Genomic DNA, 18,433 nt, shown 5'->3' with positions numbered 1-18,433 from the left:
CAGAGATCTCGTGCCTTCTGCTGGGTCATGGGGGGTCTCTGGGCCCCGGCGTGTCGTTTCCCTGCGAGTCAGCTGTGTTCTTCCTGTCGCCGTGAGGCCGGCCATGGGCTTTCACCTCTTCTGTACGTCGGGGGAAGGAGACAAGGCAGGTGGATGGCAGGCAGGGCCTGGGGTGCAGCCCCAGCCCCACCGGCGTGCCCTCCAGGGCTGTGCTCCTTGTAGCTCTGCAAGGAACCAGCTTGGAGAGGCATGGGCTCAGCATGCCACCTGCAGCCCTGAGCTCTGTCACTTCACTTCCCAGCTCCGTGACCTTGGGCCCCACACTTCAAGGGCGTCTGAGTCTGTGCCCTCCCGTTTGGATGCAGTGATGGCAGCACCAGCTCAGGAGGGGGCAGGGAGGACCAGAGCCGCCAGACACAAGATGCCCGTGTCCCTTGTGCACAGCGATGGCAGCAGCTTCTCATTCATTCACGCTGTGTCGTGGGCTTGCTGGGGGAGGTCCAGACGATGGAGTGAGCTATGTATGAACACTGCATGGCCCAGTGGGGGCAGTGAGGGGGTCAGCCTACCAAGTCGTGCATGGTCTGGTGGGGGCACTGAGAGGGTCAGCCTACCAAGTCCTGCACGGCCCAGTGGGGGCACTGAGGCAGTCAGCCTACCAAGTCCTGCACGGCCCAGTGGGGGCACTGAGGCGGTCAGCCTACCAAGTCCTGCACGGCCCAGTGCGGGCAGTGAGGGGGTCAGCCTACCGAGTCCTGCATGGCCCGGGGGAGTGGGGGTGGTCGGCCCACCGAGTCCCGCACGGTCAGGGTGAGGAGGCCCGACATGGAAGGACTATGGATGAGCTCTAGGCCCTGCGTCCTGGCTACTGCAGGTCCAACTCAGGGGCCCGCAGCTGTCCTGGCTGAGCTGGGGAGACCAAGGGTGCTCCCGGACTGATCGAGATCGAGGAAAAAGGAATCAGCACTAAAAGGTGGCAACCTTTTTATTCAAGTCTCGTTACAAAACACCCAGAATGTATAGGGCAGCAGAATTAGGACGGACCACCACCTGGCTCCTGGCTCTGCCAGGGGCTGTGGGGCAGCCAGGCTCTGTGGCACGGGCATCGTGGCTCAGGCAAGAGGCAGTGGGCACAGCTTGGCACAGGAGTCCTGGCCTAGACGTGGGGTGGGACTTGGCTGATAGTGTCAACTCTGAGAATCCACCCCCCCATTTTAAACATGCATAAGCCAAGCCTCTGTCAGATCAGACACCCTCCCGCCCCACTGTGGGGGTGCCAATGGGATGAATCCACCTTGAAGATACCCCTCCAGCCCTGGGGAGGCTGGGGAGCAGTGTGAAAGAGTCACTCGGGAATGGGCTGCCCCGGAAACGTTGGGGAACTAGTTTTCCCCAGCAGTCCTGGGTAGCCTGACCCTGGGCCCGGACTGATGAGACTTTCAAGGAAGCCACAGCAGCGTTGGGGTCCTGAGGAGTCCCCAGGTGGGCACCGAGGCCCAGGCAGGCACTCAGAGGCGGTTTCGTGCCTGAGACCCTTGGGGCTGGGCAGGGAGCCCCTGGAAGCTCAGGTGTGCTCCGTGGGGCCGGGGCCGCCGGCGTGGGGGTGCACAGGGGCCGCAGCCTGTAGGGGGCCAGTGCTGGGCTCCGGGGACACCAGCAGGGGGGCCGAGAGGCCATCGGCAGGGTCTGAGTCGAGGTCCAGCCTCCAGTAAGCTTCGCACAGAGGCAGATCGCTAGCTTCGCAAAGACTCGAGCTTTTCCGCCACCAGAAACCCCCAGGAGAGACAGGAGCAGGCAGAGTGGGGAGCAGGGCAGGGAGAAAGCAAGACAGAGCAGAGGTGAGAAAACAGAGAGAGACCCACAGCCAGGCCCTGCCTCTTGCATCCTCTGCTCTGGGTCGGCCCCTCAGACGGGCCTGCTGGGGAGGGCCCTGGGTTCCAGGAGCAACTTGAGAGGGAAGCCCTTCCTCTGGGCCAGGCTGACCCAGTGTCCTTCTTGCCACATGCCCATCCTCGCCCTGCTGGGCCCCCTCCCAGCCCACCATCTCCTCACTGCTACGCCCCCTCCCAGCCCTCCCTCTCCTCACTGCCACGCCCCCTCCAAGCCCTCCCTCTCCTCACTGGCTGTGAGACCAGCATCCTGAGCTGACTCCAGTCCTTCGAGGCCCCTACACTTTGTAAGGTGCTCCCTGAGGGCGGGACCCGTCTTGTTTCAGGGTCTATCCCTGCCTGGGGCTTAGCATGAACAGGGCGACAGTCAGGAACACAGGCCCCTGGAGTTCCTCCTCCACTATGACACCCGCCGTGTGACCCTGCACAGGCCCTGAGCCCCCAGCCTCAGTTTCCCCATGTCTAACAGCATCAGCCTCCCGGGTCTGCAGTGAAGACCGAGGCCTGGCACGCGGAGGCACCACCTGCCCTGCCCGGCTTGCTCCTGCGTCCTGCCCTGCATCTCCTCCCCCTGCTGTAGCCCTCAGCGTTCCATCACTCCCGGGCTTAGAGTGGCATCTGGAGGAAAGTGGAGGGAGAGGCAGAGCCAGAAGGAGCAGACACCGAGTGGAAGGAGGTGAGCATGTGGCAGCCAGGCGTGAGGCAGCGGGCGGTTGTGGGGGAGGACGGTGTGTGGCCAGCCAGCCTGGCCACCGTGGCCCTCCCTGTGGAAATGGCAGGAGCCGGCAGAGCCCGGCCGCCCACAGCCTAGGCAGCGCAGCTCAGCTGAGCCCTGGCCATAAGCGGGGATTCAGACGAGGACTCAACCTGCTCTGCCCCAGGAGCGACCTGGGGGGGCTCCCCTTTGGCCTCCCCCGCCCCCCAGAGATGGCTGGGGGTGGACAGGGACGCCAGCAGGAGGGCACACATTCTGGGAGGCGACACCAGGCTGTCCAGAAACCCCTCTAGGTGAACCACTGAGATGGACCGGGGTGGTGAGGGCATCAGAAGCCTATGGCTCAGGGTCCTGTCTCCGCTCGGTTGCGCGACCTTGGCTGGTCCCTTCCTCGCTCTGGCCCGGCCTTGAGGGGCAGTAGCTGGCTCAAGGGGTTAGACAAAGATGAGGACATGAGAGGATTGTGCAAAACCAAACAGAGCTGGGGGCCACGTCCCCAGAGGGGCCTGAAATATGCCTGGCACCATGCAGTACTCCTCTCTGTTGTCCTGGTGTGTAGGAGGTGCTTGCCAGATGTCTGCTGAGCCGATGAGTGTCAGGGACCAAAGTGGCCCTGGAACCCTCTGGAACATTCTGGAACTGCTCCAGCTGGGAGGCACACTCTGTCCCTTCCCTCGGAGGCCAAGACTGGGAAGGGAGCACGAGGCGGGGTACACTGATCCAGGCGGGGAAACTGGCCACGCTGGCTCTGGGCGTTGGCGGCTGCTCAGCGTGGCCTCCCATGGTGCAGACACGAGCATTTTAAATCCGCCACCAGGAAGGAAGAGAGGCATCCAGGCGAGGGCACAGATGGGCATAGGCCTTGTGTCTGCTGGACCAGATCTTGATTTTCCAAGCTATTGGGGCAGGGGTGCAAAGATTGCCCCATCTCCAGCCTCAATTTCCCCTATGTAAATGAGACTGATTTCTCAAGGTCCTTCCAGCTCAAATGGTCTCAGGTCTCAGGATCTATGTGGCCCCAGGACTGAGATGACGGGTCTTGCCCACTGTTGTATCCCTGGGGGCATCACAGGGCCTGGCAGGTAGCAGTCCTCCAAAAACAAGGCTGAACTGAACGGAAACTGGAGGTCCAGGTGCCCTGGGCCTGGCTTCCAGGGCTGTTCTGTTTGGGTCTCCCCTCCACCCCGGGACTGGCCCACCTCCACACTGTCTGGTTCCGTGACATCCCTATGGAGTCACATCCCTGGGACCGCCAGGCCTGGGTGGCAAGGAGGAGACAGCAGCCTGGGCATCAACGTTCAAATATTGAAGACAGAGCTTAAAGGAACAGCGCAGGCCAACAGCCCTGCAGGGCAGGGAGCCTCAGAGAGGCGTCCCTGCTTCCGGACAGGAGCCACACTGCCCCCCCTGCTGGGCAAGCACAGGCACAACCCCCCCTTGTCCAGACACGGTCCCCATCGAGACTCTGGCCCTGCGGGAGTTCTGTGCTGCACATCACGGTGAGGTGTGGGAAGGCCCAGGGCCCTGTGGACGGCAAGTGAACTGTCTGTCGATCAAACACTGACCAGGAACTCTGCTCGGCAACCTGGGCGCGGGCTCTGCTGCCAGACCAGGGCGGGTTTGGAAAAGCAGAGGGGCCCTGGGACGGGCGGCCAGGCCCGGGAAAGCAGGCGCCTGCTCTGCGCGCCGTCCGCCCTATTTGTACCTGGACGAGTAGTATTCCTCCTCCAGCTCGTAGAGGTCGATGGAGACCTCGTCGCGCAGGGTGATCAGCTTCCGGTCACACTCCTCCTGCAGTGTGCGCAGCTGCTGGTCGCGCTGGTCGATGGCCTCGTTCACCGACGGGAAGTCGTTCAGGATCAGGAACTGCTTCAGGTCGGACACCAGCTTCATCAGGGACTCGCCGGCTCGGACCTGTGCCGTCAGAACCGGAGCGGACGTGGGGGTGAGGGCCGTGACAGGGGCAGCAGCTCTGCCTCTCTGTGGCTGGAGCTGGGCAGGCAACGCCCCTTCTCGGAGCCTCAGTTTCCTTCTCTGTAAAATGGGACTAGAGCATGTGACTTCATAGGGTTTGTTATGGGTTGAATTGTATCCCCTAAGAGGATACGTTGAAGTCCTAACCCTGTACCTGTGAACGTGACCTTGTTTGGAAATAGGGGCTTTGTTATGTGGTCATACTAGAGCGGGGTGGTGGCCTTACTACAAGAGGAAAAGAGACGCAGAGACAGACAGAGGGAAGGAAGCCATGTGAAGACACAGCAGAGGCTGAAGCGATGCAGCCCCAAGCCAAGGGGCACCTGGAGCCCCCAGGAGCTGGGAGCGACAAGGGGGTTCCTCCCCTAGAGCCTGCGGAGGGAGCGCGGCCCTGCCGCACCTGGGTTGGGACTTCCAGCCTCCAGAGCTGCGAGAGGATGACCATCTGTGGTCCTAAGCCGCCCAGCGTGTGCAAATTTGTCACAGGGACCCTGGGAAACTAACATAGGGTCGTGGGTGAGAACGAACTGAAGAAACTGGAAAGTCAGTTATGGGGTGGGGGGCAGGATAAACTGCTTCCGAGGCAGGCCCGGGAGAGGGGCAGCCCTGAAGGGAGAGGGGGAGCCCTGAAGGGAGAGGGGGATTCCTGAAGGGAGAGGCGGAACCCCGCCGGGAGAGGCGGAGCCCTAGCCGGGAGAGGGGGAGCCCTGAAGGGAGAGGGGGATTCCTGAAGGGAGAGGCGGAACCCCGCCGGGAGAGGCGGAGCCCTAGCCGGGAGAGGGGCAGCCCTGAAGGGAGAGGGGGAGCCCTGAAGGGAGAGGGGGATTCCTGAAGGGAGAGGCGGAACCCCGCCGGGAGAGGCGGAGCCCTAGCCGGGAGACGGGGAGCCCTAGCCGGGAGAGGCGGAACCCCGCCGGGAGCGGCTGGAATGAGCCCGCCCCCACCGGCCCGCAGTTGGCCTAGCTCCGGCTCCTGCCAGCCCTGACCTTCACATACAAGCTGTGCAAGCACAGGCTGGCTCGCTCAAACCCCGCTGGGAAACGACCATCCCGTTTAACCTCCTGCCCAGCCAGCAGTGGGAGGGTTCCCTTGAGACCCTTTCCTGCGCGTTTTCATCCATGGACACACTGGAAATGTCTGGCTGATGTGCTGGGCATACACTGTCTTGTCCTGCAATTTGCTTCCCTGCACGGTGACTCCTAGCGTCGGCACAGGGGGGTCTACGGCACAGGGGGTCTATGTCTCTAACCATCGCCAGTGCTCAGCAGGTGGATGTGGCAGACTCTCTGTCCCCCCACCCCCATGAACAGCCCTCCCCCAAGTGCCCCCTAAGGGGAGCTCCCGGGAGGGGTTATCCCCACCCCACTCTCGGAAGCTGCCAAGGGTGAAACCAAAGCCTGGCTCCATGTCCTGTGCGGCTCGTCTGGCAGGGAAGGAAGTAGGCCAGCGACAAAAGGACATGTCCCACCCAAGGAAGCACAAGGTGCCCGTGCCCCAAACGCGCCTGCAGCCCGCCGCTCCTGGCCCCAGGACTCACGATGTTGGCGGCTCGCACATGCATCTCATAGTTGTCCTGTTCACCCTGCGTGGCCCGCGACACCTGGGTCTCGTCCTCAATCTGGGGGGCAAACGAGAACGCACAGAGTCAGCCTGGCCCTCCGTCAGGGCTCCAGCTGGCCAGCCCATCCACGCACGGACCACACCGGTACACACTACCAGAATGCCTTAGCAACCAGACCTTCGGCAATGTCAGTTCCCTCCTGTCTCGTTCTGCTCTACAAGAGACAGCAAGCACCTTCATGAGGACAAACGGATGCTTATGGATGCTGACTGCTGTGCTGGGTGCTGGGCTTCCAGAGGGAGAGACTGCAGGGACAAGGCATTATTGAGGGCTGTCTTAGTCATCTAGTGCTGCTACAACAGAAATACCACAAGTGGATGGCTTTAACAATGAGAAGTTTATTCTCTCACAGTCTAGGAGGCTAGAAGTCCAAATTCAGGGCACCAGCTCCAGGGGAAGGCTTTCTGTCTCTGTTGGCTCTGGAGGAAGGTCCTTGTCATCAATCTTCCCCTGGTCTAGGAGCTTCTCAGTGCAGGGACCTCGGGTCCAAATGACACGCTCCGCTCCTGGCTCTTCTTTCTTGGTGGCATGAGGTCCCCCTCCTCTCTGCTGGATTCTCTGTTTTATATCTCAAAAGAGACTGACTCAAGATACAAGCTAATCCTGTAGATTGAGTCCTGCGTCATTAACTGGACTGCCTCTAATCCTGCCTCATTAACATCATGACTCCATAGGATGGAGGAGAACTGCCCGATAGGGTTTCCAAGGAGCAGCTGGTAGATTTGAACTGCCAACCTTTTGGTTAGTAGCTGAACACTTACCTACTACACCACCAGGGCTACCATTAACATCACAGAGTTTAGGATTTACAACGCAAAGGAAAATCACATCAGATCACAAAATGGTAGATAACCACACAGTACTGGGAATCACGGGCTAGTCAAGCTGACACACATTTAGGGGACACAATTCAATCCGTAACACATTCCATGCAGCAGGTAGACTCTGTCCCCAGTGAATGGGGAAGCCGAGATACTGAGATCTGTAACTGTCCAGACCCACACAACCAGTGCATGGTGACCTTGAACCCCGGCAATGTGACTGCAGCGGCCCCTACAGCTACCTTACGGGAACTTGTGATTACTTGCTTTATTTATGTATCTGTTGACCTGTTGGTTATTGTCAGTGCCCCGCCACTCTGGCCCTAAGTGTCTTCACCGGACAGGGATCTTGTCTGTCCTGTTCATTGCTGTAGCCCCACTGCCTGGCACAGCGGACGTGCTTGGTAAACCGTGGGTGCTGCTGAAAGCGGACCTCGCACACAAGTAATGAGCCAGAGCAAGCCGATCACTCAGCTCACCTGTCTCCGCCCCCTCGAGACCCGCCCCTTCCCTTGGCCTCCCACAGCCAGAGCCCTAACCTGGTGCAGGAGGCCAGAAGCCCCCGCCTCCACAGCGAGCCCCGCCCACCTTGGCCGTCTTGATGATCTCGGTGAAGTTGTCCATGATGGACTTGACGTCGTCCTTCAGCCGCTTGTTGTAGGACTGCAGCAGTGTCTCTTTGCTCTGCGGCAGAGCTCTCTGCTGGGCCATGGCAGGCGCAGGGGGCCACGGCTCAGGGGCCACCAGTCAGACTCAGCGTGGAGGTCAGACGTCTGCGGGTGGGCGGGGTATAGCCAACCTCAGCCACTCTGGACCTCCACCTTAGCAGAGCATGCAAATTTCTGGAGGTGATGCCGCCTCTGCCAAATAAACCCATCCAGTCATTCAAACACAGAGAATCTCACTCAGTCGCACGCACCGCGGGGCCCCGGGCCTCTTCTCGGGATCACCTCTCATCCTAGTACCAGGTCAAGACCACACACCGGGCTGCCGATGGGGCGGCCCACGCGGCACTGCCGCTGCATGTCCCTCCGGCCCCCAGAATCCCAGAGGCTTCCAAGCTCATGGCCTCCTCCCCTCCCAGCTGACTCCTCCTGGACCTCCTAGTACATCTCAGAGAGCAGCTACCATCCTTGCCCCCCACCCCTTATCCAATCGAGCACCGAGTCCTTTCCATTTCATCCTACGTACCTCCCAGTCCGTTTCCCTCTAGCCTGCTCCTGCCCCATCACCCCTGCACCACCGCCTCCCTCCGTCCCTCCAGTGTCCACACTACAGCCAAGTCGGTCCTAGGGAGTGACTTTGGTTCTGCTACTCCCCTGCGGAGGAGCCCTAGTAGTTCAGTGGTTAAGCGCTCAGCTGCTAACGGAAGGGTTGGATTTTCGAACCCACCAGCCGCCCCAGGGGAGAAAAGGCCTGGCAATCTGCTCCCGTGGATTACAGCCTAGGAAACTATGGGGCAGTTCTACTCTATCACATGCGGTCGTTATCAGTCAGAATCGACTGGACGACACACAATTCCCCTGAAACCTTCCGTGGCCACCCACTGCTCAGAGTGACCAGGCCTGGCCCCAGCTGTCTCAGCACTCTCCTCTCCGGCCACATTGACAGATCCCAGCCCTCGGACCGCCGGGCCTTTGCACATGCTTTTATCAGGGTCCCTGGGCATCCCCCTACCCCGTCGGGGTCTCTGCTGGGACCCCCCTGTCCGCGCCCGGCGGCCACGGCTGCGAGCGCCCTGCGGGCAGGTGACCGCACCGCTCCGGTCGGTGCCAGGCGCGTAGAGCTCCGCGCGCATGGACGGAGATTTGAATGAACAAACTCGCGTCCTTTGTGCCAATTAAAATCACACATAAGGACAAAAAGACGGACCCACACCAGCCACTCCAGTGCTAACACGGGGTAAATGTCCTCAGGGGTCCGCAGGGCCGGGTTCGGAGGTCTGACGGGGAGTGGGGGCGCTGGGCGCGAGCGGCCGACGGGCACCCTTCCTAGAGGGCTCCCGTCTACACCGCCCGCCGCCGGCGCAACCAAACTCTGGACTCCACCGTGCGACCCAGCCCGCTCTTACCTGGCGCCTCTCCGCCGCCTGGGCGCCCAGCCCGTCGCAGTTCTCCGACTCAACTTCCTTTACTGGCCCGCTGCTTAAGCGGACCAAGCCCCCAAGGCCGCTGCGATCACCTCCTCTGAACAAGACAGGCGCTAAGGCGTCCTGTCTCTTTAAATCCAAAATCCCGCGCAGGCACCAGTTCTCGCGTTCTCCGAGGTCGCATACATATTACCCACAATCCCGTTCTTTTCTCTCTCGTCCATCCGCCCAAGATGGTGAGTGAGTATGGAACTTGTGGTGCCGGTGCCGGCCCGGGTGCTATCCGCTGCCATCCTCCTCGGGGCGCGTCCCCACAGGGCCCCGTCCTCTGCCTGGTGGCAGGGAAGCCCCTCGGGGGCTGGCGCGTAGGCTTCAGTCCGGGGTATTGGGACGGTTGGAGAAAGGATGCGGGTGCGATGGTCCCTGCGCTGCCGGCGAGGGAGGCGGGCAGGGAGCGCAGCGCCGCAGTGCATATTCGTAGCGGCCGGGGGCTTGGCGAAGGGTCTGCGTCCGCTGTTGCTGCTTTTCGGCCTCCTGCGCACCGCACGGCGAGGGCTTAAAAGCCACGACCCCCTTTTAAAGGATCTGGAGAGCTCCGAGACGGGGATTTGGGAGGCGGCGGCCCGGATCTCACAGCTCTGACCTCAGACGTTGAGATCCGTGAACAGAGAGCTGGGGCGCGCGATTCTGGACCAGCTCTGGCTGAGGGTCCGCCAGGACGCCGCCCAGCGCTGTCGGGCCCGTGCAGATGATGGCAGAGAATGTTTGCTAAGTGACAGTGAGGACGCTTCCTCCACCAAGATCGCTGATGCACGAGTGGGCTCATGGCCGCGGCTGCACTGCGTTTACTGGGGGGCAGGGCTTTGTCGAAAGGGCTGGTTTGGGGCAGGGCTTGTTGACCACCCGTTTTCCAAGTGCCAGTCCTCTACAAAGAAGCTACGAGGAGGCGAGGTGGCAGTGTTAACTGGGTTTTCTTTTTGCCAAGCCAAAAGGAAAGAAGGCTAAGGGGAAGAAGGTGGCCCCGGCCCCTGCTGTCGTCAAGAAGCAGGAGGCCAAGAAGGTGGTAAATCCTCTGTTTGAGAAAAGGCCCAAGAATTTCGGCATCGGTGAGTAGGAAAAGGGGCGCGTGGTAATAGGTTTTTTTTCTGTGTTCTTCCCATTGAAGAAGGTCGTTTGTCGAGCAAAGGCTACGTCAAATATATCAGAACTGTAGGTTTTAGTGGTTTTGAAGTGAAGACTACTGGGATTTAAATTGTTTTTCTGCTACATGGTAGCTGTAAACTCAGTTCTTAACCAGTGACCCTTTGAAATGGGGGCCAAGAGGGTACAGCCTTCCAGGGGTTCATTGTGAGTGAGCATGTGCTAGCATTCAGTAATACACTTAACACTTTGGACACAATATTGATGGGTGCGCCTTGGCTTCTTGTTGGATGAGGAAAGGTACGCCAGTCTCCCCCGCGTCCTAGGGTGTCTGTGTGCAGATGATGTAAAAGAATATTTGCTATCTGAAAGATGGTGATGCCATATAAACCACCAAGATCTCTGATGCACCTACACTCACTGGCCGCACTCATACACGTGACGAGGCATTTGAACCTCACCCTGCTGCCCATTACTTCTCAGGACAGGACATCCAACCCAAAAGGGACCTCACCCGCTTTGTCAAATGGCCCCGCTACATTCGGCTGCAGCGGCAGCGGGCTATCCTCTACAAGCGGCTGAAAGTGCCCCCTGCCATTAACCAGTTCACCCAGGCCTTGGACCGCCAGACAGGTGAGTTCTGTGGTATAAAATCAGCATTTGGAAAGGTTACCGTCTTTGCTTTGACGGTCAGTAAACAGGCGTTTTGAGGGGAGTGGATATTATTAAGTAGGGCAGTTTTTTAAACCTAGGGTTTTTGGTCTAGTTTCCAGAACACTAAGATGACTTTGGTTTTGGCCTAACTGAAGAGATTAACCTGTACATGGCCTCAGGTTTACCCCGCTGCACTCGTCAGTGCGCATGTACGCCGACTGACAAGGGTTAAATCACAAACCTAACCTGAAGAGTGTTTCTCAGCTACTCAGCTGCTGAAGCTGGCCCACAAGTACAGACCAGAAACGAAGCAGGAGAAGAAGCAGAGGCTTTTGGCCCGGGCTGAGAAGAAGGCTGCTGGCAAAGGGGATGTCCCCACCAAAAGACCCCCTGTCCTTCGAGCCGGTGAGTGGGTGCTTCTCAGAGGGGTAAGCGGTGGGGCGAGCTGTTGCAATGATGATGATTTTTCACTTGAAGTGACCGTGAGGGGTGAATTGAGCTTTTTAACACTGAGTCACAGCTGAGGCCCCTGTGGAACTGCTTGCTGTGTCCTGAGTGGCCACCCTGCATGCTCATGCAGACTCCTTGTGTGTTGCAGGGGTCAATACTGTCACCACCTTGGTGGAGAACAAGAAGGCCCAGCTGGTGGTGATCGCACATGACGTGGACCCCATCGAGGTACGTGCGGCTTGTCCTTATCTCTGGCTGCTAACCTCAGGTCGGGTGCTCATGTCCTTGCTGGAAGGATGGATGGCGTAGGCTTAGCACTGAGTCTGGCAGCCGAGGGTCAGCCCTCTGCGTGCGTGCGTGCGTGCGTGCAGGGCTGACCCAGGGACCCCAGGTGGCTCTGCGGTGATGTCAGTCTCTCTCTGAATAACTCTTGAAGTGCAAACATGAGCTTTTTAACCCTGAGCAGTTGCTGCCAAACTAGCCTTTTAAATGATTCCTTCTGGTCAGAATGTACTCTTCAGCTAAGGTTGTTTTCCAGCTGGTCGTCTTCCTACCGGCCTTGTGTCGTAAGATGGGGGTTCCTTACTGCATCATCAAGGGGAAGGCCAGACTGGGACGTCTCGTCCACAGGAAGACCTGCACCACTGTAGCCTTCACACAGGTGAACTCGTAAGTATAAGACCCTGCCCCAAACCTCCCAGGAATCAGTGGAAGGGGATAAGAACACTTTCTAAAGTTCACTTAATTTGTTTGTCAGGATTTTACTTTTTTAAAAGACCATTGTTCTAGCTCAAGGGACACATTTATCTGAGTACTAACGATCCTTTGCCAATGATGGTTGAGAATTTCTTCACCTGAAAAACCATGTGGTTATGTTTTATCTGAGGCAAAAGGTTTGTGTTTGGTGCAAAAAATGAAATCATTTCTACTTTCCTGAAAGAGTAATTGAGAGACAAGCCCAGGGCTCACGTTTTTCCCTGCCTCTTTAGGGAAGACAAAGGAGCTCTGGCTAAGCTGGTGGAAGCAATCCGGACCAACTACAACGACAGATACGATGAGGTGAGGTGTGCTTTCACGCAAAGCACTACTTTGGGTAAATCAAACCTTTTTCCCAAAGACTGGCTGGTTGTCTTAACTCTTCATGGACAGTTCTGTTTGGTGTTCAGTATGGAACCACCAAACGGACCAGCTTGACTAGAGTGGTTTGGAAGCCTCTGGAAATGACAAGCCAAACTAACCGCCTTTGCTTGTTACAGATCCGCCGTCACTGGGGAGGCAATGTCCTGGGTCCCAAGTCTGTGGCTCGCATTGCCAAGCTGGAAAAGGCAAAGGCCAAAGAACTCGCCACCAAACTGGGCTAAATGTACACAACTGATTTTTCTGTACATAAAAATAAAACTTACCCTTCAGCCAGTGTCCATTTGGCATTGTGGGTTGAAGGTATGCATGTTTGTGGGGGTTGTGACAAGTATGTATTCAAACTGTCCATATCTGCTCTAAAGTATAATTTATGTATCGAGTTTAGTCATTCTTTGGAACAAACTAAGCCAGGATTTTCAAGTCAACTGGTTGCCAACTCATTTAGGTAGAAAGAAATAAAGGTACAGTGTGTGAGCCCAGGAGTTTTATTTATACCACATGATCCAACATAAAAATCTCTTGGAAACGCTGTACATCCAGTGACTCCTGATTACTTCATGGACAGGCTCTCGGCTATCTCAGGAGGGCAGGCCGGCGCATGAATTTCTTAAGCCACAGGTACGACGTGGCTGCACACAGGCCGTACCTTGGGTGGAAAGAAGGGCTGTGTCACCTTCTGAAGGGGGAGGGGCAGCAGGGGGAGAGCTGGGGACTCACCAGGTAACGATGTACTGCAGGTGCTCGTTCCTCAGGGTGACACGCGTCTGGCCTCCGATGGGCCCTCCAGGGACGGTGCTCTCTAAGGGGACAGTAGACCTGCTTCAGCCATCGGGGCTCTTCTCAGCTGTCATTTTGGCACAGGTCACATCACTTCATTAAGGCCTTAACCACCTCCCCAGCCTTGCCTTCTTTTTAGTATACTTTGCATGCTGCTGCTACTAATCGGTGCCGTTTCTCTCAAGCGCCAAGTTAAAGGCAGCATTTGGAAGCCGTCAGGATTCAGAGGGAGACAGAAGAGGGTATTTACAAAAGCTACTTGATCTTGCACAGTTGGGCAGGTGATAACGTACGGAAGTCGGCGTCAATGAAGATGGGGTCTGCGCCTGTGGCCCTGGCCATGGCTTCCAGGTCCCGGTAATGCCACTGGTTCTTCTCTGGATTGTTCTCAGGCACAAACGGTTTCCTGGTTTCTGTCAGCCTGACCATTCCGACTAGGTCTACTTCCCCTTCTATCTGTAAGGGAAGGTGTAGTAAAGGTGCTTAGGGCGGAGGAGAGGAGCCTGTGGAGACTGCACAGGCAGGGCATGTCCCTTACCTGGCCCTTCTGCCTGGTCTCTGGGTTCACCTTCCTCCTGGGGACGAACCCTCTGTTTACCAGGATGGTGGTTCTGGAACAACAGTGGCACCCATACTCAGCACAGTCTGGGGGCAGTTTTAACCCGGGAGGGGTCTGAACAAAGGTGACGGCACACTGCACAGGCCGGCAAACAGGAACCATGGGGGTGTCTCAGACAAAGGGCAAAGCCTGGGTCGGGGGGCTTTCTCTAGGAACCACCACAGCTCCCAGGAACGCTTCAGAACTGAGTGGAGATGGCCCTTGGCGTGCTGCTAACCTCTACCTTTTTCTCCACTGGTAATAAAAGGTCCCCGCCCTCGGAGGTCGGCCACCAAGAGTTCTGGCTGACACTCAGCTACCTCAGTCTCCCCCTTGTGCCCCGCTCCTTGCAACACTGACCAGTGGTGCTGCCTTTGTTCAGAGACCCGTCACCTCCATATCGACATGGCCACTGAGATTGTCAGAATCAAATCTGAACCTGTCATGTCCCTGAAGATGTCTCGGCATGACTCCAGGGCCCACCTGGCTGGCCACCCAGCTGCCTCTGCTCCACGGTCTGGCTTCTCAGCACTGGCATGCTTCAGCTTGCTAGAAACTTCAGGCTGCCCCAGCCCTACGGTATCAGCCTGCATCTTCACCAGAGCCCCAGGCTTCCAGTGCCCAGTACATCACAGGTGCTTCCTTTGCCTCGAATGCTCCTTCCCGTCTCTTAAGCTTTGCCTCTGATACCACCCCTGCCCCCACAAAGCCTTCCCTGACTCTCAGCTCCTGGAGGCAGAGTTGGGGAGTTCATTTCTGTTGAGTTCCTCTTGCTGGCCCCCTATCACACTGCCCTATAATTATTAATTTACAAGTTGTTCAGTAATAAATGAACTGCCTAGGAAGATTGCTTAACCAATGTCAGAATTACGGCTTTGAAATTCAAGGACATGAACTTTTCTGGGCATCTTGGATCCCACAGGGCCTTACCAAGGTTGGGGGTTGAGAGAAGGCCAACGGTGGGTTATTGTGACATCACTGGAAAACCAGCGTGCTCTGGAACTGCACCTGCCGTGCATGCCAGCCAGTTCCCTGTCCATCCTACTTACCCTAGGTCAGAGCAGTGAAGGGGGGTGATGACGTAGGCGCCACTCTTGGCCGAGGACGAGATCCGGCCAGCCTCCTGGGCTTCCCGGGCTGGGTCCACCATGGTCCGTGGCATCACGTACAGCTCTTTGGAGTGGTCAAAGCGCCCTCTGACCCTCACTGGCCTGTACTCCAGAGTGTTCAGCTCCAGTGGGCTATAGGTGGGGAGAGAGAGAGATGGAGAGGGAGCCACTGGGCTAGGTGGAGAGGAAGAGGGAGTTGAGCCCACGCGAGGCCCAGCAAGAAAACACCCTCAAGGGCCACGGCTGCAAACTACTAAGCCTGGGAGGGCCAGACAAGTGAACGGTGACACTGCAGGGCACAGAGGGGGCTGGAGAGGCAGGGCATGCCCTCTAATAGGGCAGGTGGTACTCAGCCCAGCCCTCTGATGCCATGTGGGAGGGCAGCAGAATCACTCGGCGTACCTTTTCAAAACAACACTGTTGCTTCCGGACCTTTCGTCCACCCTCACCTGCAGCCAGACATCACTGCTCTAGAGGGCCGTCAGCACGGGGGGAGGGGAGGGCCTCAGGTACGCTGGACCTGAGACAGGGTGAAAGCCAGGGCTCAAAGGTAAGATGTTTCTGTGTCTGTGTGGCAGCCTCAGGCAGCTTCGCAGGGCTGCTGGGTTCCAACAGGAAACCCAGCAGAGTCTGACGCTGGTGGGCTCCTGTCTGAGGGCCAGGACGTGCCTGACAAGGCCCTGTCAAGAGGAGCCAGGAGGCAAGCAAAAGCCAGGGCTCCGCTGCTGACCAGCCCAGGCAGACGGCCACACACTCACTCTGCTGGCAGAGGGATGGGCTCAGCCATGACTCGAGACTCTAACTCCGCAATCAGCTTCAGCTTCCACTTCCGACGCTGGACCTATGGACACAGCATAAGCAGACCTCGAGCAGATGGCAGTGGACCAAAGGCTCAGAGGCAGCCAGGTGAGACACCAGCCTTTACCTGCCATGTCCCCAGGCCAAAGGCAGTCACAGGGACGAGCAGCAGGAGCCACTGGAGAAGGGGGTCATCCTCCGCTTTTGTGGCAGATGCTTCTGCTGCAGAACCGCCACACCTGCTTGGCCTCCAGGCCACTCCTAGAGGGGGCAAGAGAGGTGGGCGGTGGTGGCTTCACAATACTGATGCGGGTCAGAGCCCAGAAGGAACAGCACTAAAGCAGCCAAGCCCTCAAGAGCTCTCCCTCCGCCAACGTTAAGAGAACACAGCACACGGGCGAACACGCCACAAGTGCAGGTCGGAGCCAACTAGCGGCACGAGCTCAGCGCCCAGCCCAGCTCCTACCCCAGTGCCCAGTGACCGGCACATGGCACACACTCGGTGAGTGTTTGCTAACTGAGTAAATGAGCCCCCAGGGCTTCTCCCAGCCCTGCCACCAACCCTGACCCTGCATAACTTACGTAACCACCTCATGGTTTTTCACTCAAGAATGCAAGAAGGGGCACTGGGTATTCACGCATTTGCTCAAGACACATTCAGCAAGCGGCTATGTGCACCACTGGCTGCTGTGTTCTGAAGAGGAGAAGACACGGTACCTGCCCTAAACTCAGAATGGTGGTTTACGAAGCTCCCTTCAAAGCTGCTCTTTCTCATTGCCCATCAGAAATTTAAAGAGGGTTGTACAAGGAAAGGTCATGGAAGTTCCATGGACACATCCAAACTCCCTGAGAGGCGTAGTTTATAAAGACAATGTTCTACATTCTACCTTGGTGAGTAGCGTCTGGGGTCTTAAAAGCCTGTGAGCAGCCATCTAAGATACTCCACTGTCTCATCCCTTCCGGAGCAAGGGAGAGTGAAGAGAACAGGATACAAGGAAAAGATTAGTCCAAAAGACTAACGGACCACAACTGCCGTGGCCTCCACCAGACTGAGTCCAGTACAGCTAGATGGTGCCCGGCTACCACCACTGACTGCTCTGACAGGGATCACAACAGAGGGTCCCGGATGGAGCTGGAGAAAAATGTAGAATAAAATTCTAACTCACAAAAAAAGACCAGACTTACTGGCCTGACAGAGACTGGAGAAACCCCAAGAGTATGGCCCCTGGCACCCTTTTAGCTCAGTAATGAAGTCACTCCTGAGGTTCACCCTTCAGCCAAAGATTAGACAGGCCCATAAAACAAAAGGAGACCAATGGGGCACAACAGCTCAGGGGCAAGGACTAGAAGGCAGGAGGGGACAGGAAAGCTGGTAACAGGGAACCCAAGGTCGAGAAGGGAAAGTGTTGACATGTCGTGGGGTTGGTAACCAATGTCATAAAACAATATGTGTACTGTTTAATGAGAAACCACCTGTTCTGTAACCTTTCATCTAAAGTACAATAAAAAAAAAGAAATTTAAAGATGGAACAGTACACACAAAGGTGCGTCATAGGGTGTCCCTTGAGAATGGCAGAAAAGCAGGCCAGGAGAGGCTCTCAAGGACCCTTCACTTGTGCACAGCCCTCTACACACGGCAAAAGACCCTGCAGGACACTGAAAGGCGGCATGTAAATCATGACTATGCTTCAGAGCCCTGGGTTTGAACCCTGGGTCTGTTACTCAATAGTTGGATGAGATGTCGGGCAAGTTATGCAACCTCTCTGACCCCTACTGTTGTGATAACAAAGCACTCACAGCAGTGTTGGCAAGGACCCTTAGTGGCACAACGGGTAAGTGCCAGGCTGCTAACCGAAAGTCTGTGGTTTGCACCCACCCAGCCACTCCACGGGAGAAAAGACTGGCGATCTTTGTGGCAGTTCTACAGTGGTTATGAGCTACTGCTGCTAATCAAAAGGTCGGCAGTTTGAATCCACCAGCCGCTCCATGGAAACCCTATACGGCAATTCTACTCTGTCCTAAACGGTCGCTATGAATCAGAATCCACTCAGTGGCAATGGGTTTGGTTTTTGTTTCTTTTTATGGGGTCACTGTGAGTTGGAATCGACTCCTTGGCACCCAACAACAACAGTACCAGCACAAAGTCAAGGCTTGGGAAAACGCATTTCACATAAAATGTTATTTTGTGAAAAACTTCTTCCACATAGAACCTGCATTCAGTCCAGAGCTAGAGACTTTAATTCCCAGGACACCCCTTCAACGTGGAGGACAGGAAGTAGGGTAGCTTTCCCCAGGTCCCTAAATCACGCTCTGGACACACTCTTCCTCACCTGGGCGCCAGGGGGCCCCAAGGACGCTTCTCCCGGCGGCGCTGCCCGAGGCCTGCGGAGACAGAGGGTGGGCTGGTGGCGCGCTCTTGGCCCCGCGCCCCCTCTTCCCCGGCCCTCCCCGGCCCCGCACCCCTCTCCCCGGCCCCCCGCTCCCTCTTCCCCGGCCCTCCGCGCCCCGTTCACCCCTCCCCGGCCCTACACGCTCCCCGCTCACCGGCCCCGCGCCCGCCGCGCGAAGCAGCAGCCTCAGCCCCGCCGGCCCTAGCCACCGCACCGCCATCTCCACCGGCAGCCCGCGAGCGCTTCCGGGGCGCAGGCGCATCTGCTT

The 18,433-nt window shown here is 57.5% G+C and overlaps 3 protein-coding genes and 5 non-coding genes across 8 annotated transcripts; 6 read left to right on the top strand and 2 right to left on the bottom strand.

The window, feature by feature from the left end:
* Window positions 1-1,550: 1,550 nt before the first annotated feature.
* On the bottom strand, window positions 1,551-7,897 carry MED22 (mediator complex subunit 22). The gene is given in 7 exon segments (XM_004388677.2): window positions 1,551-1,754; window positions 4,310-4,518; window positions 6,116-6,196; window positions 7,609-7,748; window positions 7,751-7,779; window positions 7,781-7,806; window positions 7,808-7,897. Coding segments are annotated over 7 exon segments (765 nt in total). The 3' UTR covers window positions 1,551-1,564.
* Window positions 7,898-9,304: 1,407 nt separating this feature from the next.
* On the top strand, window positions 9,305-12,800 carry RPL7A (ribosomal protein L7a). The gene is made up of 8 exons (XM_004388676.2): window positions 9,305-9,345; window positions 10,095-10,215; window positions 10,733-10,882; window positions 11,168-11,308; window positions 11,502-11,581; window positions 11,892-12,022; window positions 12,343-12,412; window positions 12,610-12,800. The coding sequence occupies exons 1-8, from the start codon at window positions 9,343-9,345 to the stop codon at window positions 12,712-12,714; spliced, it is 801 nt and encodes a 266-aa protein (XP_004388733.1). The 5' UTR covers window positions 9,305-9,342; the 3' UTR covers window positions 12,715-12,800.
* Window positions 9,853-9,922, top strand: LOC111822819 (small nucleolar RNA SNORD24). Its single transcript, XR_002825931.1, has one exon. It is a non-coding gene; the product is annotated as a small nucleolar RNA SNORD24 (small nucleolar RNA).
* On the top strand, window positions 10,586-10,659 carry LOC111822818 (small nucleolar RNA SNORD24). Its single transcript, XR_002825930.1, has one exon. It is a non-coding gene; the product is annotated as a small nucleolar RNA SNORD24 (small nucleolar RNA).
* On the top strand, window positions 11,352-11,422 carry LOC111822816 (small nucleolar RNA SNORD36). The gene has a single exon (XR_002825928.1). It is a non-coding gene; the product is annotated as a small nucleolar RNA SNORD36 (small nucleolar RNA).
* LOC111822812 (small nucleolar RNA SNORD36) lies at window positions 11,751-11,820 on the top strand. The gene has a single exon (XR_002825924.1). It is a non-coding gene; the product is annotated as a small nucleolar RNA SNORD36 (small nucleolar RNA).
* Window positions 12,179-12,244, top strand: LOC111822817 (small nucleolar RNA SNORD36). Its single transcript, XR_002825929.1, has one exon. It is a non-coding gene; the product is annotated as a small nucleolar RNA SNORD36 (small nucleolar RNA).
* An 11-nt stretch (window positions 12,801-12,811) lies between the features above and the next one.
* Window positions 12,812-18,397, bottom strand: LOC101355232 (surfeit locus protein 1). Its single transcript, XM_004388708.2, has 9 exons — window positions 18,320-18,397; window positions 18,106-18,157; window positions 15,903-16,036; window positions 15,736-15,818; window positions 14,918-15,109; window positions 13,809-13,881; window positions 13,564-13,726; window positions 13,211-13,292; window positions 12,812-13,139 (listed from the first exon to the last, which is right to left on the bottom strand). Exons 1-9 carry the CDS (start codon window positions 18,383-18,385, stop codon window positions 13,067-13,069), a joined length of 918 nt encoding a protein of 305 aa, XP_004388765.2. The 5' UTR covers window positions 18,386-18,397; the 3' UTR covers window positions 12,812-13,066.
* Window positions 18,398-18,433: the final 36 nt, after the last annotated feature.

This window comes from Trichechus manatus, unplaced genomic scaffold (assembly GCF_000243295.1).
Source record: "Trichechus manatus latirostris isolate Lorelei unplaced genomic scaffold, TriManLat1.0 scaffold00214, whole genome shotgun sequence".
NCBI classification, from domain to species: domain Eukaryota; kingdom Metazoa; phylum Chordata; class Mammalia; order Sirenia; family Trichechidae; genus Trichechus; species Trichechus manatus.
This window is presented reverse-complemented; position numbering and strand designations above follow the sequence as displayed.